Source organism: Cucumis sativus, chromosome 1, assembly GCF_000004075.3.
Source record: "Cucumis sativus cultivar 9930 chromosome 1, Cucumber_9930_V3, whole genome shotgun sequence".
Classification (NCBI taxonomy): Eukaryota; Viridiplantae; Streptophyta; class Magnoliopsida; order Cucurbitales; family Cucurbitaceae; genus Cucumis; species Cucumis sativus.
Window position 1 is genome coordinate 8,870,108 of NC_026655.2, and position 18,639 is coordinate 8,888,746.

General features: G+C 34.6%; 1 protein-coding gene across 2 annotated transcripts; it reads right to left on the reverse strand.

Moving 5' to 3' along the window:
- Positions 1-387: 387 nt before the first annotated feature.
- On the reverse strand, positions 388-8,515 carry LOC101206311 (polyadenylation and cleavage factor homolog 4). 2 transcript variants are annotated; one of them, XM_011655564.2, is made up of 8 exons: positions 8,163-8,515; positions 7,360-7,986; positions 7,053-7,154; positions 6,683-6,931; positions 3,238-4,032; positions 1,921-2,829; positions 1,274-1,822; positions 388-1,111 (listed from the first exon to the last, which is right to left on the reverse strand). In XM_011655564.2, the coding sequence occupies exons 2-8, from the start codon at positions 7,732-7,734 to the stop codon at positions 1,067-1,069; spliced, it is 3,024 nt and encodes a 1,007-aa protein (XP_011653866.1). In that variant the 5' UTR covers positions 7,735-7,986; positions 8,163-8,515; the 3' UTR covers positions 388-1,066. The 2 variants fall into 2 exon arrangements, with proteins under 2 accessions (XP_011653866.1, XP_031739723.1); XM_031883863.1 differs by having other exon boundaries at positions 8,159-8,515.
- Positions 8,516-18,639: the final 10,124 nt, after the last annotated feature.

Consider the following 18,639-nt stretch of genomic DNA (forward strand, 5'->3'; position numbering starts at 1 on the left):
TAGAGGTGTTCACTCGTCAATAACTATTTCAAGCTCAAACATAATTTTCTCATCGAGGGATATAATAACAGTACATCGATTAACTAATTTATTGTGATCACCAAAGATAATAAGATTGAAATAACAAAAAAGAAAATAAAACTAGTATTTAATAAAAAAAACCTTTTTTTTTTCCAATTCTTTGCATCTGGGACTTTCACACAAATATAGAAATTCACAATGTCTGTCGATGATGTCTTATAAATAAGATTTATATCATATCTTAGAGTTGTTGCTCTAAAACAAATCTTCCGGTCCCCAATCCAAAATTGGGATCTTCAGCATATTAAAAAACAAAAAGGTAAATGCACTCATTAAACATAAGTTAGAATTGAATCCACACGGTCATTAAACAAAACCAAGTCCTTGCAAATTTAGCGAATCTGAACATTCAACATACTGTATTGTTCACGAATTGTCAGAGTACAAGCTCGATCCAACTTCATAGCAATTTGAACCCAGAAAAACAAAGGACACAACAAAAACGGCACTAATACAAAGAGAACTCAAATTCATTATAAAAAACAAAAACAAAAACAAAGAAGATGCTGTGGATGGTCCATCGTGTAACTTGGGGCTTCAGTTTGAATGGGATAAACATCGAGCAAGATCTGATAAGCAGCAACTACACGCTCCATTCAATCCCCTGCAGATGTTAAGTCAAACACAGCATGGATGCAACAAGCAGCTACAATGCTACAATTACGACTACGATTCCGACTCATTATTCATCTATACGAAAGCCTACAAGACGTTTGCAAACTAAAACATTTCATTCCAACGTACATACCAACCCTTAAAGATAAAGGATTTTAGATGTAAAACTGAAATTCCACAGCAAAGAAGATGAGATTGAGGGTTAGCCTCTTTTAGATTGCAATATATTGCGCATGAAAATTTCCATTTTTAAATATACAATGCTTCAAGCATAATCCAAGTAAATTCTAGCTAACACTACTGTGAGAACAAGAGATCATGTGAAAAAAACTTGTATACGCTACAACGAGAGTAAAGAAATCCATCTAGGCTAGCTCCGCAATCGTTTTCTTCGATTACCCTCTTCACTAACTCCCTGCAGTAAAAAATTTATCAGTGTGAGTCTAAATAAACACAAGAATGTTGCAGCTAACAGACCACCTGGTATACATCAACAATCGACCAAATTAGAGGGCGAAATACAAGGAATGTATACATGACATGGGTCTAGGGGAGAGACAAAAAAAATTAAGCATACCCCTTCATCTTGGTCAAAACTTTCAGAGGGAACCACATTAGTTTCGGTCCTGCATTTAGCATGCACTATGGGCCCTAACTGAGAAATATCCATGCCGGCTGTTTGTCCATCAGGTGCATTCATGTAGACAGCACCCCGATACATCCACTCCTCTGTTTCATCACTGTAAAAATCCTCGAAAGGTTCTCCACATAATGCACATGTCTTCTGATCCTCGTCAGCAGGAACAGCCAGTTCTTCATCATCTTTTTTCTCTACAACAACCTCAGCAGGCAAAAATCCTGGAACTGCCTCCGTTCCTAAAGCCTCTGCACCGCTAAGCCACATGCTAATACTTACAAACCATTTGCGAGAAGGCTTTTGCTTCCTACTTTTCGACATACGATTTTTAGTGACATGCCAATCCATATGATTACTATGCTCTTCCTGGGTCTTGAATCGAAGACCACAGGTCATGCATTGTCGAGGAAGATCAGCATATAGAGCAGTGATTGCAGATTCATGTCGCACCTTGAGTACATCTGGATTGAATTCTAACCCAACAGAATCCTAACATTTAACTCTCTTAGTGGATAAAATATAACAGTAGAAAAAATTAAATGCCCAAACTAAAGTTAGTAAGAGGGGTACTACCCAGATGTATATACCTGTACAGAAGCTTGATTGTTTAATGAGATTAAACCCCGGGCCATGAGAGAACTTATTAGCCCAGAAATTGCAGTTCCCGGTTGCTGTCCAGGAACCTTTTGAGAGATAGGTATAGTCGGACCAGAAGTAGGATGAGGCCCAGGTGGAAGAGGTGGCAGCGGCCCTCCTTGTAAATGCAAAGGGTTACTGGAGCTATTATGAACAGACAAATTCCATTGTCCAATAGGGGCAGAACTTGACAAACCCTCACTAATAGCAGGGCGATGTCCTTGTGAAATGTATCCTTGACTCAAAGATGGTGCCATTAAATGTGGTAACACTGGAGGTACTGCTGATCCACTAAAATTATCTTGCATGTCCTGAGATGGTAGAAATTGCGGTTTTAAAGGCATGCCCTGCAATTGGTTTCCCCGAGTTAAAGGAATATGCCCAGTATGTTGGTTGCCAACTTGTGGCGACTTAGTTGTAAGACTTAGCTCCTTATTTCTCAAGTTATTCATCTGCTGCTCAGGCAAAAAAGTCCTATTTGCACAATTCATGAAAGAATTGCTACCATTTAAAGACTCAAACTGACTTGCATTGTGTCTTGGTACAGGAAAAATTGGAGGTCTAGAGGGTGGGCAAGAGTTAGAAAGATTCAGAGGATGCCTTGGGCCCATAGATTGTACAATTGATTGCGACTCCATGCTAGAGTCGAGACCAGAAGAACCCAATCTCGAAGCAATGTTAGTGGGCCTATGTAAAGCATCATTGGTCAAAAGCTTGTCACCATAAGGAGACATCTTCTCACCAACAGAGGAAGTTATGCCTCTCCCCAACATAGGCATCTGGAAATTTCTTCCCTGTCCTTTATTGTTCATGAGGTTCTGAGATGTCTGAGAAATGTGATTGTGCATATTCCAATTATCCTGCAAAATCGGAAAAAAGAAAAAACCATACTATAATTACCTAGTGGAATGCAGAGATCCTACTACACACTCGACAGAAAATAAGTTCTAAATGCATGCTATAGAATCTGAACACATAAGGTCTTACACGCCTCTCAATAAGTGATGCCAATAAGAAAAAGAGAAAGGACTAGTGGAAGAAAAGGTGGTATATCACCAATAACAAAGCTTTAACAAGCTCTGGGAACCTAATAGGTTTATTCTACTAGTGTATGATAAGAATCCAATGTCAGGTAATATGTGAAATCATGGGATTGAAAACACAAAATATACTAATTACTTTGATCCAAAACTATAATAAAATGCCAGAAGCAAATGATAACAATGACAATAAAGAGATGACAGAGCAAATAAGTTCAGGAAACCTACAGGTGTTGAATGGACCACATCTTCAATAACTATGGAGGAATCAATACCCGGTAGCCGAACCGGACTAGACCAATTGCTTCTCATTCCTGGCTCTATAGGCATAGCATTTGATCTTTCAAATCCTGATCTTGTCCTAAATCTTGAAGGTGGGACAGGTGGTTTCAACATATCATTATTTCGGCCTCTATCAGCTAATGTGGGGCTCATATCTTCCCAATCAAACTCTTCTTCTTCAGTGTTCTGCCATGTTACCGGAGTTGCCTTGTTGTCTATAACATTGATAGAAAAATGTTCAGCTTGGGGTGGATTGTCATTTAAATAACCTTTTCCTTTATCACTTCCATATGCTTCGATTAAAGCTCTTGGTCCCTCAAGTGCATGTCCATTTCTAATATTATATGAAGAAGTACTTTCAAGTCCATTCAGATTATCGTCAGGATATTGCTTTCTCCTCCATTTATTGGTATCCTCATTTCTATCAATCATCTTCGAACCTTCATAATCATAGACATTCTGCGAGGGTGAGGCTCTGACCGTTTCATGTTCATCACCAACTGATTGTAGAGGTCTATGGGGTCCAATTCTTGAAGACAGAGATGATTTTGCTAGCTTTATATTTGCTTTATTTGTTCCAAGGGAAAAAGAATCATGGCCCATGCTTCCCATTGAATGAAATCCTTGAGGTCCACCATGTTCAAGAGCATCCGCATGATCGTAGTCATACTCTTCATATCCAGAAGCAAGCTTTTTATCATGAACTTTTATAGCTGAGGTCCCTCTTGAATCTTGGCTATGCTGCAAAGCTAAAAGCTAGTTACACATTTGTACGTTATTTCTTTACCCCATGTATGCATGAGATTTAAAAAAATAAAACAAAATTCAGTCCTAATTGCATTAAATTAATGTCGGGGAATCACATTGAGAGGTGTGTGTGCGTTGTGTATGTCTTTCACATGCACATTTAAATATATATACAATGTACACGACATTGTATCGAACAAGAATCCGAATCTCATATTTGAACACAATCGGCAGCACAAAATCGCCCGAAATCTAAGGAACATGGTTCTATCTTCCCCTATTTTCTGACATAAAACAAATTTATATTGTATACAAAATATGAAAAGACAAACACCCAAAACAAGCGCAGAGGAATGATGAAAGGGTTCTCCTATTAACTACAATCACTTAAATACGAAATGAACAGTCGGGCCTCCAGTTACAAAAGTTTATTCTAGAAGGGGAAAGAAAGGTATTTCACCCCAGACAAACAGTGCTCCAGCCGTCTAGCAGTGTTGGGTGAGAGAAAGAATGTCGTTATATTGTTGGGACCATGTGTAGGGTTATTATCTGGAAATAACTGGGAGAAGGGCTGTGATAATCTTTTGGGAGGTACCAGCCCTCTTGATTTGGCTGGGGCTATCTTTTATTCTTTTTGTGATCCTCATTTTCTTCTAATTATCTTCATTTTGGAACTTGTGATCAGTCCTGTTATTTTGGAAATATATATCATAGCAAGAGCAAAGCAACTAGTATCCTTCCACCAACAAAATAGTTATAAAAAAAGTCCAAATTATGAAAAATGAAGATAATAGACTAATAATTTTTTTATAATTGTTTGAAACCTCATGATTTTGGGGGATCTCAAATGAATGCAATTACCGCAAGAAAAAGAATGATTTTAAATCTACTTTTTCATGAACTATATATAATCCAAACACAATTTCAAATACATTCATTTTAAATATTTATCATTCCAAACAAAATGAACAATTTAAAATCGTTTCTCAAATTTCAAAACACAAGCAGTGATATGAAAATCCTAGGAAGTGAAAATTAGGAACTCAGTTGATGAAACCCTAATATTAAATTCTAAAACCCTGAGGTCAATTTGACAAAAATCCAAAGGGAATGACTAGAGTTGGATTACCTTTTGATCGAAGACCAAGAGATAAGACTTAAGATTTGAACACTCTACAAGCAAGATGATCAGACTTACCTGAATGCTCAAGCATGCATCCCTAGATCAAGAATTGCAAAGGTTGGTGATAGAATCTCCGTTATCAACATAGAGAAAAATTTCATTCCAAATTCAATATGCAAGAAAACTCTTTTTACAACCTAATAGCAAGACTTTAAATAGCCATTGCAACGAAAACCCTAATCCATCATAAAAAGACTAAATTAACCTTATTTAAATGTTATTAAAAAGGATAAAACTGAAAAATATTAAAATTACATCACAATTATTAAATAAAATCTAATTGATAATTTGATGCTTGGTCGGTTCATATCAAGCAATGTTTTCTAAAGCTGAAGGCACAATAAAGCTCGACAGTCTTCTAGAGTTAAGCACTAAGGTAAGAGGGGAAAAGGCATGAACTTTTTATTTGTGAGGTGCACTAAACACAAGGAATTATATATTTAGGCTTACTAAATTTTATGAAACCTTAATAACTAAAATTTTTTAAATTTAAAATAATGAAAATTCCAACAGCTCAGGGGTTCACAGACGGCACATGCCTAATCCTTACATTATTTGTGCAAGGCAAGAAGCTACACTTCTGCCCAGCACCTAGGAGGGCTTTTTAAAACACTCATTATAGAATTTGAAGTCATTTCTTGAAATTTCTAGGCTCCAAACGGAGGGCTAAAATTTCTGTCATTGGAACTCTAAAGTTTCCTATTCAGCTAAATCTTCAAATAAAGAAGAAACAAATATAGTGGATCAGGCAACTGCACAATGAGATTGATTGAGATCTGAACAAGCTAGTCTGGAGAGAACCACACCTTGAATGTCAATTCTGCCCATAGCTACATCTTCACTAGTAGAGGTATTAATACCCATCAACGATAATTTTTCTAAATTGACTATGCTTACATCGTCTCTAGAAAAGGACATTTTTCCTTCGTTCTCTCAACATCACATATTCACATTGGTTTTGCTTTTCTTTCTACATCCTTATGTGCTATGCACTTAATTTGAATGTACGTCTCCATAGTTGTAATTTACAAGTAATGCGTAAAGGAGCTAAACTCTAAAGGTTCTTATTTTGAGCAAAGGCTAGCATGATCTTCAATCTCTCTCTGAAAAAGCACAACCAATGTACAGATAAAAATCCTCATATATCATCTTTTTCACCTTCTGTACAAATCTAGGCCAAATGCAACCCCAGGCACCAACATAAATAATAGATGGCTTGGATGGACTAATCAAATTTATTCATTAAAAAACAACAATAATTAAAAATAAAAGTTATTCATTGACTAGAGTTGGTTGCATTAAAAAATGAGTGTTGAGGGAGAGGGGAATGAAAAAAAGCCAACAAAAGAATCAGGATGGATTTTTTTTGGGGAAAGGGATGCTGGATGAAAAATATTCAAACAGACAGAAGCAAACTCAATCAATATTGTATTCTAAGTAGCAAAAGAGATAGATTCTCACTTTATCCACCACTGAGTGTTCCAGCTGTCGCAAGTATTTTGGATTGACATGAATACCATGAGTTGGCCGAGGAGATTCAGAAGCCCTTGAGGATGTCAAACCTGATGACTCTTGGGCTGTTAACTGAGAAAGTTGAGCTTCAATCTTCCGAATGATGGATGGTGGAAACACAGTTGCCCAAGTCCCAAAGAGGTGGCGCATTGCATTGTGCAAATTAGGATGAACTTGCCTGTAAGCCTCGCAAAACACCTTAGAACCAAAAAACAGAACAAAGAATTGATGAAAACTTCGTGAAATTCAAACTAATACCGGTATGATTATTGAAAATATAAGAAACAAGAGTGTGTACCAGAAACCAAAATTTACATACCTCAGGTAAACGAGACGCGAAATAACTAATGTACTCGTGCCCAACATTCTTAACAATGCTGTCTAATAGATATAATGAAGGAAGTTTTTGGTCAACTGGAACCTGCACGAAGTTTTGAAGTGGTAAACTGGAACCCCGCAAGGTCTCGGGAAATATAATGATCAAATCAGTAACAAAAGCCTTTTTTATAGCTCAAATCCCCATCAAATAAAAAAAAGGAATACGTGATATACAGGTAACCGCACTGAAACATTTGAAAGAGTATTCTCAACTCAAATTAGAGGAAAATATAGTTACAGAAACAAACCTCGAGAATCCGCGCACAAATTAAGTCGGCAATGCCCTTCCCATGTTCTCTCTGCTCATCAGCAAGAACAGTGAGATCCGTAATGATGGGCTTCGAATTAAAAGTGAGCTCCGACAACATGAGGTCATACAACTGCACAATATCCTCAGCGGTAGGAAGGGGCACAACATCATGGCCAGAAACCCTAAATTCATCATCCCGCTGCTTTAACTGAGCTCTAAACCGGTGAGCTATGGAAGGGGCAGGCTTTTGTGGCAACTCATTGGGCATAGTCCTGCCGCTGGTGGTGGGGATTGGGCGGTCAGATGGGTAAACAGAATTTCTAGGGTTTCCTCGTGAAATTAAGAGCTTTTCCGATTCCATGAAACGGGTCATGAAATGCAAAGTGTAATTGAGTTCAGAAGTTTACCCCGCCAGGGAGGGAAGAGAACTGAATTAGGGTTCCTACCCACCATAGAAGAAGCTAGAGAGAGAAAAACAAAGAGAGAGCGCTTTACAGAGAGATACGGTGTGGCTTAGTTTAATTATTCGCCAGTGCGCACTATCAATTCCTTGCCAATATTAGCTCTAACGTAAATATGGACGAGCTTGAAATTCTCCTAATTAGCAGTTCAGTCTCCTATTCACCTATTCAAAGATTGTTCAACAGAAAATTATCACATTCACATGGCATCAGAGACCTAAAAGAAAAGAAATTTCCAGCCCTTCTCCACCGGCATGTTTTTCAGTTTTCTCATCGGCGGACAACCTAGCCCAGTCAATCAATCATTCAGACATACAACTCAGATCAGATAATTACCTACCGTCCACTGCACTTTGTCACCGTCTTCACGCAGAACTACCAGTCAAGCATTCGCAGAGCACTCCCAGACTCGTGCCCACACCGCCGCTGCTCAGCGCTGGCTCCGTTGCAGGCACCGTCGACGGACGCCAAACCAGCCGCCGCCTCTAATTGCAAAAGGCCCAAAATACGTTCGCTCGCTCGCGCAGTTCACAGATCGGCTCGGATTCACGTTGTGAAAACCCCGAAGAAGATAGAAAGCCGCACCCCTTATTTCGAACAGCCCTAAATCCTGTATTTTTCGATTTTCGATTTTCGATTTTCGATTTCCGATTAGATTAGAGTCATTCGGTTTGGGTCACTCAATCAAACTCTTTTCTTCTCAAACCGGTTTTTGAAAATTTGGAGAGAATATTATATATTTATATGTATATATATATTGGAATAAATCCTCTTTAGTCTCCACATTTCAGGAATAACTCTCGTTCGTCCCTAAAGTTTTAAATCGGTCATTTTAGTCTTCAAGTTTTCAATATTAGGTTTAAAATGTCCCTCTTGGTTAATAGAATGGTTAAAACTAACATATTTGTCCACATACATTTTTTAACCTTCATTCATTAACTATAAGGCAAACCAATATAGACCCCATACTTGAACTCTTGTACACTCTAGGACAAGTTTCAAATTGATTCTTCATGAGTTGCTCATAATCACGATTAGATCAAATACTTTTTTTACCCCTATAATTATCTATTTTACTTAAGTACTATTGATTCCTTTAATGAACAATTTTATGGTATAATCATAAATTAAGTTCATATAAGGCGAATGAGAAAATAGAGCCCCTGATGAAGTCTCAAAGTCAACATTTAAATAAACTACTCATCTACTTATTCTATACGAGAAGAGGTGAATTTCATCTTGTGAAGTTATGTTCTTAGCTCCACATACAATCAACTTCCAAAAAATGGTAGGCTTATTAAGTCAACAACTCGGGTCACTGTCACCCATGTACATCAAAAGATGAGACCTCCCAGACAAATATTCATAACTCACTTAAGATTAAGAGCGAATCACAAAAGATCATCTTATTAAATATTAATCTCATCAATTAAGGGATTTACAAAGAGAGTAATTATTTTGTTGTCATGTCTTATACAAACTCTTTGTATTGGATGCGCTCTCAGTCATATGTCTCCACATGAATAGTTTGGATCAAACCATTTGAAACTATTTCAAAGTGTGTCATATCCACGAGGATAAGGCACCCATTCTTATCTCATATAATATAGACTATAGGTTATTACTTGTGCGTGATCCACTTATATGTCAACTACATATTGTTAAAGACTACATATACTTGAATATAAGCAGTTACTCCTTCAAGAAGCAATGTTGTCTTACAACTTTTTAATCAAGCCTAAATCAATGGTTGGCTTGACTTTACAACATTCCTCGTTGGCCTCAATCACTATATCTACTCATGTAGGGGTGTAATCAGGTTGGGTTGAGAGACATTCTCAACCCAACCCATATTTTTTGGGTTATTTAGGTTGGCAACCTGAATAACCCGAATTAAGTTTTTAACCCAACCTGTAAAATATGAGTTGGGTTAGGTTGGATTGTCGAGTTGGACGGAGAAGCTAAGAAGACAACTGAAGAGGATGACCGACGAATGGACTCTAAGAGCTTTTGATAAAAAATGCTCAATAGTTGTTTGATTTTAGTTTCTCCGAAACTCATAAGAAGATAGTGGCTTCGAAAATAAGAAGATATGAAAAAAAAGATTTTAGGGCTTTCTCGAATATGAAATTAGTTTCAAGCTCTACAGTGACGAGTTTTGACAAGGAGAAGGAGGAGACTTATTGCGAAGAAATGGCAAAGAAAAATGGCGCTCACAAATGGTGGCAAAGAAATGGAGAAGACATGGCGAATTGCGTGATTACTAATTAGATTTGGGAAATATGGCAGGAAGAAGAGAGAAAATGGGCTTGGGCTTTCTTAAACCTAATTATTTTTTAAGTTTTATCCAATAAATTATAAATATATATTATATTAATTTGGGTTGGGTTGGATTGAACCCATTTTTTCAACCCTCCAACTCGAAAAAAATTCAATTTTTTCAATCCAACCCAACCTACATTTTAACCTAACCCTGGGTTGGGCGATCCGGAAGAAATAAAATGCTCCATAGCTCTAAGCACACATTCCACGTACTTCTATCTAACGATGCCTTACAAGTTAATAGAGAGTGTCTTCCTAATATTGTATAACAACATTAACGAGATTGTTGTGTCGTGCATTATTGTTGGCATTATTTTGTGCTTGCTGAAGTAAAGTCAAATTGCAAACTTCTTCTTTATATCATCAAGCTTCAGTGTGCAACACCCCATGACAAAAATAACCCACTTAGCTCCCTCGAGTTCTACCATCTTCGTGGGCTCATTTGCTTGGCCATCGAATGGCGCATAAAACCTCATAAAGTTGTCATTATTATGCTCATCTAGAACGTTGTAGAATGAATTAATTATAGTGGTTGAGTTATGTTGGGCTTTATGTCATAAATTTGTATTTTACGAATGTTATACTATTATATCCTTCAATGAAGTCATTGTTGAAGTATTGTTCAATAAGTTGTTATTGAATAAAAAAATTTGTTATTTATAAAAACTCAGAATTCAATAAAAAAAAGTTTCTTGATTAGAGTATGAGTGCTTTGTTTATGTAGAGACAAGTTCGACTAAAAAGTCTAAATGATGTATAATATAGAAAGGTTGGACACCTTACTTTAGGAACATTACAAATGCGACCCACTTTGTATTAAGTACAAGCGAAGTGATCCTGAGACGCTCATGTAGAGACTTACGAGTGAGAACATTTTATACAATCAGATTATATAAGACCAAATCATGAAACAGTTACTTTAACATTATAACACCATTAACTGATTAAAGCTGACTATTTCGAATATTGAAGACCTAGGTAACTCGACCTTAATCCTAAGCTAACCATGAACTCTTAAGGTCGAGGTCGAGCTAACTATTGAGTTGGTCTATTAAGCTAGCACTAATGAGCTGGCCAGCACTCCCTCAATAGACCTTCCATTTCAGGAGTAAGACCGAGTGGACCACTGAGGATGTAGGGTGTAAGAGAGAATTCACTCATATCTAGTTTTTTAAGGAAAATGAGACATGCATAGTGGACTAAGGATCAATTCTACTCGAATTACATCTAAACAAATTTAGAGATTAGCATGCAGACTACCCTAATTAAAACAAAATTATGGCTAAATGAATACATACCTTTGAAGATTTTCCTATCCTCGTAATCTTCTCATGAACTCAAAGTCGAGACTACCACTAGTTGGCCCGCTATTCTCCATACTTAGAATCGGGTTGTAGGACCCGATATGTGAATGAAATTTAGGGAGAGATAGAATTTGGAGGTGGGAATTTAGGTTTGATATTTGGAGAGAAATAATTTTGGATTAACTTTGAATTCAAAATTACAAATTGGCCAAAAGAATTTTTCAACCTGAAAAGAACATAAGCTAATTACATGCAAATTGGTTGACAAAATCTCAACACCTAGCATCCCATTAATCATTAGTGGAACTTAGGATGCTAGGTGATTACATCTCATGTAGCCACGTATCCCACTAAGTGTTAGTGGGATTATCCAACAAAATGTTGGATTTTTCTACTAACTTAGTCCGAGGGCAATATGGCCATTTCAACTTTAAAATTAAAGTCAAACTATAACTTTTTTAAGTCAAAAGTCAATCTTTTGAATTTTTACCATTTTGTCTATCTTGACTAATTTCAACCTCCAATTCACATTCATTTTTCTAAAATTCAAATCACATTTAAATTTAAAGTAGGTCAAAGTTTGATTTATCAAAGTCAAAAGTCAACATTTTGACTTTTTACAACTTTGACCATTTCCATCAATTTCAAGCTTCCGAATATGAATTTGTATTCATTTTTTTAATATTTAAATTACATTTAAACATAAAGTTTTATCTCAAACTTATAACCAATGACTATATCACATATATCAGTCGGTTTCTCTCTTTTTACCTTATTTGAACAATTCGAATTATTCCAACATATTGTTCTAAGTTTATTTCATAGGAGCTAGCAAGGAACCTAATAGACCTATCTAGCTGACTCGTCTTGGCCTTTCTCGTGGTGTCATTATTCCTATATCGTATCAAAACATTAGACTCTTATGTCATCACTCTACATGACACCTTATGCATGATTCTACTTGAGATCGTTTGCAAGAACTTGAGCTCTGATACCACTTGTCACACGTGCATTTGATTATCGAACGCTACTACAGCTCTTTCGTTGAGGTTGTCGGCTGCCACTCTCCCACACAACTCGATAGTCAGGGTTTTTCTTTTAAATTAATTTTTTGGATTTGATCAACATTTGATAATTTTGTTTTCAGAGTGTTGGAAAAACAAATGTTGATCATAGTTGTGTCGTGTCGAAACACTGGCCTCAAAGCAAAATTCGGTGCGACTTCGGTGCTAAATTGCTTATGCCGATTGCTCCCCAACATTAACACAACTTTCCCAACTCATGCGTGCACTCGCTTGAGTTGCTAATGGAATAAAAAGGAAAGAATTGCTCACAGAATCAGATGAAAGAACTAGGGTTTTGCAAAAAGGAAAAGTGAGCTTCCTCACAAAATTCTTTACGTTATATATATATATATATATAAAGAACAATTATAATTATAAAATAGAATAAATAATAATAATTATCAATTTCCAATTGAAATATCAATTAGAAAACAACACAATGATGGTCATTTCCAACAAAAATGATTATATGCATTTTGACATGCTTTATGAAATAAAGTGTTTAATTGATAAACTGATTGGTGTTGGTATTTAAAATTTGACGAAAATGATTTATCAAAGGGCATTGCAAAAAAGATTTCATAAAACCTCACCTAGTCATTTAAACTTACGTTTTAAAAATTTTATCTTCCAAGATCAGGCGTTTAGGTCAAGTAAAGAAGAAGGTTGAAAGATTTGCAGCGAGATGACTCCAGATGTTTTGGAAATAGTTAAACATTAGTTATTTGGTCAAAGTGTTGTAATTATGTATCAAGCGCATGTTATTAATAAAGTATACGTTTTTGTATGTATTTATTATACTTGGCGTTTAGGTTGACCACTGTTGCATTTTGACTTTTGTTGATAGTTCAAAAGGAGTTGAGAATAAAATTTTGTGATAAGAAAATTTCAAGTTTGTAATAAATTCACATGTTATTCCTACTACTTCGACGTTATCGTCGCAGTACAGTTTGGGATGTAACATAAAATGAGTTAGTATTGCTGAAGATATGAAGCTCGGAAGATAGATGATATGCATATAAGAAAAAAACTAAAAAACTTATAACTTGGGGAACTTTATTCCTAAACAAAACCAATAACTTGGAAAGTTTATAACGGTCTTTGATCCACAAAGATTGATACAACAACATTCCACAAATACAACATTTCACCACAATAACAACATTCCACACATTCATCCATAAACTAACTCTAATTCAACCACTGCTACAAAATCAAATATAAATCTAATTCAACCACAAACTAACTATAAATTATCAAAACACTTTTCAACCAAACCTTAACTAAAATGTATACAACAATAACATTCACCAAGAACATTCATCCATGAAACAAATCCTAAAATTACTAAATATAAAAAACATAGATATTTATTTAGGGCTGCGTCAATCCACAATTAATAAAAAAACATATGAATTCAATATAACCTCAAATGCAATATAACCTCATATAACTCCCAATTCAAATTCAACTTCAATCTTAAATCCAAACAACACTTCAAATTCGAATTTAATACTAAACCCTATAACTAATTCAAAATCTAAATACTAAAACTAGTTTAGAATCTAAAACCTAAAACTAATTTGAAATCTAAATACTAACACTAATCAACTAAAACAAAACAATAATTAAACTAAACCAAACCACTTACCAGAATGAAGAGCAGCGACGGTAGATGACGATAAACGACGAGACATGAACTACAACAAGCGACATTGTGGATTTCTCTCCTTCTCGGTCTCTTTCACAACTCTCTCGGCTTTCTTCTTTTAAGTTTTGTGAATTACATAACTGGATGTGGGTTTTTATAGGGGAATTTTTTATGCACTTTAAAAACATCGGGAGACACTCCCTATTTTCGACGTTTTACTTATGGCGTCAAGAATAGGGTCCACCTCTCCCAACGTCTCTTTCATGGCATCAGGGGAAGTTGAACAATTATTTTATTGTATATTTTTATCCAACATAGTTAACATAGACTTGGGAATGACTAAACTTTCCCCGATACTGTGCATAGAGACATTGAGGAAAATATGAGAGTTAAATATTAATTTATCTTTCCCTGACGTCTTGAACCACGACACTAGGACTACTTGTCCCGGCCAACGTGTAGTTTTAGACGTTGGGGATGGGCCTTTGTTCTGACGTTGCCTTCACTGACGCCTATTTCTACATCGGGAGAGCCCCAGTTTCTTGTAGTGTTTGTCGAATTAAGTTCCAAATTGACATCGACACTTATTTCTACCATGAAATTGCTCGAAAACCTATAAAACAATCAAATAAAAAAAAATTTAAGGAACGGGCTTGAATTAAGTGGAGCTAGATAGCACATTTTTTGTGCTATCAGCTCACTCTAGATGTGAGACTCCCTCTCAAATATTCTTAGGCTCCCTCCAAGTGTGGTGAACTAGTGTAGACACTTCAACAATTGATAGTGAGTGAAACTCTCTCTCATGAAGTTATCTTCCTTTAAGAAAGTGAACTCCCTTTACCGTTGAAACTTAGAATTCTCTTAAGTTGGAGAAATCCTTCTCCGCACCAAGGTCTTAAGCTCCCATAATACTGAGAATCCCTTATTGACTGCAATGAATTAGGTTCTCCTTAAGCCAGTGATTCTTCAACTTGATTCACTAAGGTAATGTGTTAGAAGTTACATAGCCAAATGGTGAATAATCGTGTAAGAACTCATACTAGAACACTTGGGCCAAACAATACATAATGACCGTTTTCCTCTCATACAACAAAGGCTAGACAATGAACAAATGCAACTTGCACAATATACAAATGCAACAACTCTAAAATAGCAGCAAAATTCACTTTAAATAATGAAATCCAAGAAAGGAAGTTATTTTTCATTTAGAAAAGGTTAGTCACACCTCAATAAAGAAAGATATCGGATCAAATATTACAGCCGGATATTTACAGATAAGGAAAGTATTGTTTAAGAAAATACTTTAATGTGAAACGATGTTAAAACTTTCTTTGAAATATCTGCAAAAACCAATACCTTAGAAAAATATAAAGTCAAACACCTCAAATTTTCAACCGATTGAAATGAAGGTTTTCGTGAGATTTAGTAAAATTGTTAGATTTTGTTCTCTTTCACATGTGAGTGATTGTAGTAAACTCAATTGTTAAAAGCCATTCATACAACTATCTAACCTTATAACAAATACAATCTTAATTACTACAATTATTTTGAGGTCAAGAATATGAATTAGAAACTAAAAAAATACATCTTATTTAAGTCAAAGATATATGTAATATACCCCCATGAACTTATGCACTCCACCATCTCAATGTTGAAAGAAACCAAACAGGAGTTCAACAAAGGTGTCAAACCCACAAGATATGGGTACGTAATAATAGTAAGAATGTATTCAAATGTGTCACACAAAATAATTCATATAACCCTTACCAAAAAGTTCAAGTTATCCTATTCTTATATGAAAATGCAATAACGTGTTTTATCACTGGTTCATGTTTTAGATTTGACACATTTTGAACTCCTTCTATGAGCCTCTCATCTCGCCAAATATTGACTTTCCAAGTTTCACTACCCTAATGGGAAAAAAAAAGTGAGAAATGGGTAGAATTAAATTTTCCTTTTGGCAAAGTGCAGGCTGCCATGAATGAACACGTGAGGATGAAAGGTAAAAAAACAGAGAGATGTGTCATGTGCTAGAGTAATGGACCATGCCCCATTGCCCTTGAAATACTACTCATCATTCATATCTGTATTTATTATATTCTTAGCCCAAATTAAATAATAATAATAAGAAAAGTTATTTTAAAAGAAAAAACCACTAAAAGTACGTACAAATATATGGTAATATACATATCACAGTAGATAGCTACTGTGTCATACACATATAATAGTCTGTTGAACTGATATAGCGTTACATTAATAAATCCTCCAATAATATAATATAATAATAAATTGGAATGGAAACGGTTCATACGTGTGAAAGGTGGAAAGTGGAGGCCAAGAGGTGAGAATTTGTTAACAAATTAGGAGAAGGCTAATTAGTCAATAAGCAGGTGCCACTAGCTTTGGACTAGACTTTTGACCTCTGAGTATAAAATAATTTCATGGAAACACTAGCAGAGGGAAAAATAAAATTAAACCAAAGATTTCATTAAAATTCATAAACTAAAATGTATCAATTATTCAACGGTGATCAATCTTACACTGTACTTCTTACTTTCGTTTTAAAAAATCATTCATATAATTCTTATGTATATATGCAAGAATCAAGGCAATGTGAAAGAGAAATAGAGCTGTGATAAAGTTTGTTGTAGTGATTCCCATAAAAATCACTTAGTTTCTCTTAACTTTGAAACGATTTAATCTTTTTTATATTTTCCAAAATTAAACCGATAAACTGATTAGAAACTTCATATCTTTACAAAATACATAGTCTGTAATAAATCAACTTTCATTTTTTTATCCGAAGAAATAAGTTATTACACATTTGAATTATCTACAGACTAAGTTATTATTATATAAAAAGTATAAGAACTAGATCGTTGCAATATAAAATTTAAAATCAAATTGTTATTTTTAATAAAAAATAGTGATTTTCATTCATGTAAATTTGTTTATTCCTCCCTCAAGATACTTAGGTCCCTATTATTTGTAAGTTCTTTCTAAAAAAAATAATATTAGTTTGTAGTTTTGAATTGAGTATATTTTATTAATCTCAATATCATAGGATCGTCACCTGAAAAAATAATTTATACAACCTTTACAAAGTTGAGTAAAAGTTGATTTTCTCCGGTAAATTTACTAGGTGGGTAACAATGTTGAAATGAGAATAACATTTGTTTTAAGAGTAAGAAACTATTGGCTGTGATATTTTATATATTTAAATCAAAACTTCTATCTATATATAGAGATTTAAACATATAAACTATTTTTAAATAGGTATGTAATATATTTTACGTGAACTAGAATTATCTTTGGAATTGTTTTATATTAAAACAAATTTATTCGAACCTAAAGTCTGTCCTATGTTACAACTAGCAAGTTTCCAATTATTGATTGATTGAACTAAAAAAATGAACTAATTTTTTTAGACGTAATAAATTGCATTATATAGTCAAGACTAAGAGAGGACCGTAAACAAAATTTGTTTCTGGAATAACAAAGTTGGAGGTTAATCTTGTTTCCTACGTAGATCTCTTGGGTGCACATTTTGACAAGATTACTATATAAGTAATTAAATGGAAGTATAGAAGCAATTGTGGTCCTATTCTTTGATCACGAGTACACAGATGTGTTGCATTCCATCATAAGCCAAAGACAATTTAGGCTCACGAGTTGTATTCTTTGTTTTTGCCTTACAAATGTAGAAACAATTGCAAACTATGAAGAAAAAAATTGACAATTGAAAAAACTATTTTATCAACTTAAAGAGCAACCATAAGTATAAAAAACATAGATATGTCTTACAAATAGAAGCCAGAGAGTTTACATAAATTGCTCAATATTCTTAAATTCTAAATATATTTCACTCAAAATAGAAATAAAATAATAATTTTCATATTTAAGCATACAATTAAAATTAAATAATGAATAATAGCCAAATCATCGTGTTAGTTCTTTCAAAATTTTAGATAAACGTATTTAAGACATTTGAGTAAGTAATAATGTAGCTTCTAAGAGTATTAGTAAACCATATAATAATAATGATAGTTATTATTATTTAATATTAATAGGAAACATTGGATTACTTACTAGCAAAATAAGCAAACCTAGAAGCATTAGATCATTTTAGTCTCCCAATACATGCATAGTGGGGTGTGGGTGTGGGTGTGGGAAGCTATGTTTTTGTCTTCCTTTGTTTTTTTCTTCATAACAAAAACTATTAAAAAATATAGCAAAATCACTTCTATTATGATTAAATTGCAAATTCAATTTCTATACTTCTAGAGAAACTTAAAATTTAGCCCCTATAAATATTAGAAGTCAGTTCCTACTATTCAATCAATAAAATTTTCATAAATAATCTTTACTGCATCGAATATTATTTATTATTTATCCTGGTTTATCAAACTATAAAAATAACTTTTTTCTGGATTCAACTTTTTGGTTTATTATGTAAAGAGACAAGGACAAAAAGTG

Coding starts and splice junctions, on each gene's coding strand:
- LOC101206311 (XM_011655564.2), bottom strand. CDS start 7,734: ATGACCCGTTTCATGGAATCGGAAAAGCTCTTAATTTCACGAGGAAAC. Junction 7,155..7,359: donor TTTGTGCGCGGATTCTCGAG/GTTTGTTTCTGT, acceptor AACTTCGTGCAG/GTTCCAGTTGACCAAAAACT. Junction 1,823..1,920: donor ACAATCAAGCTTCTGTACAG/GTATATACATCT, acceptor GTTAAATGTTAG/GATTCTGTTGGGTTAGAATT.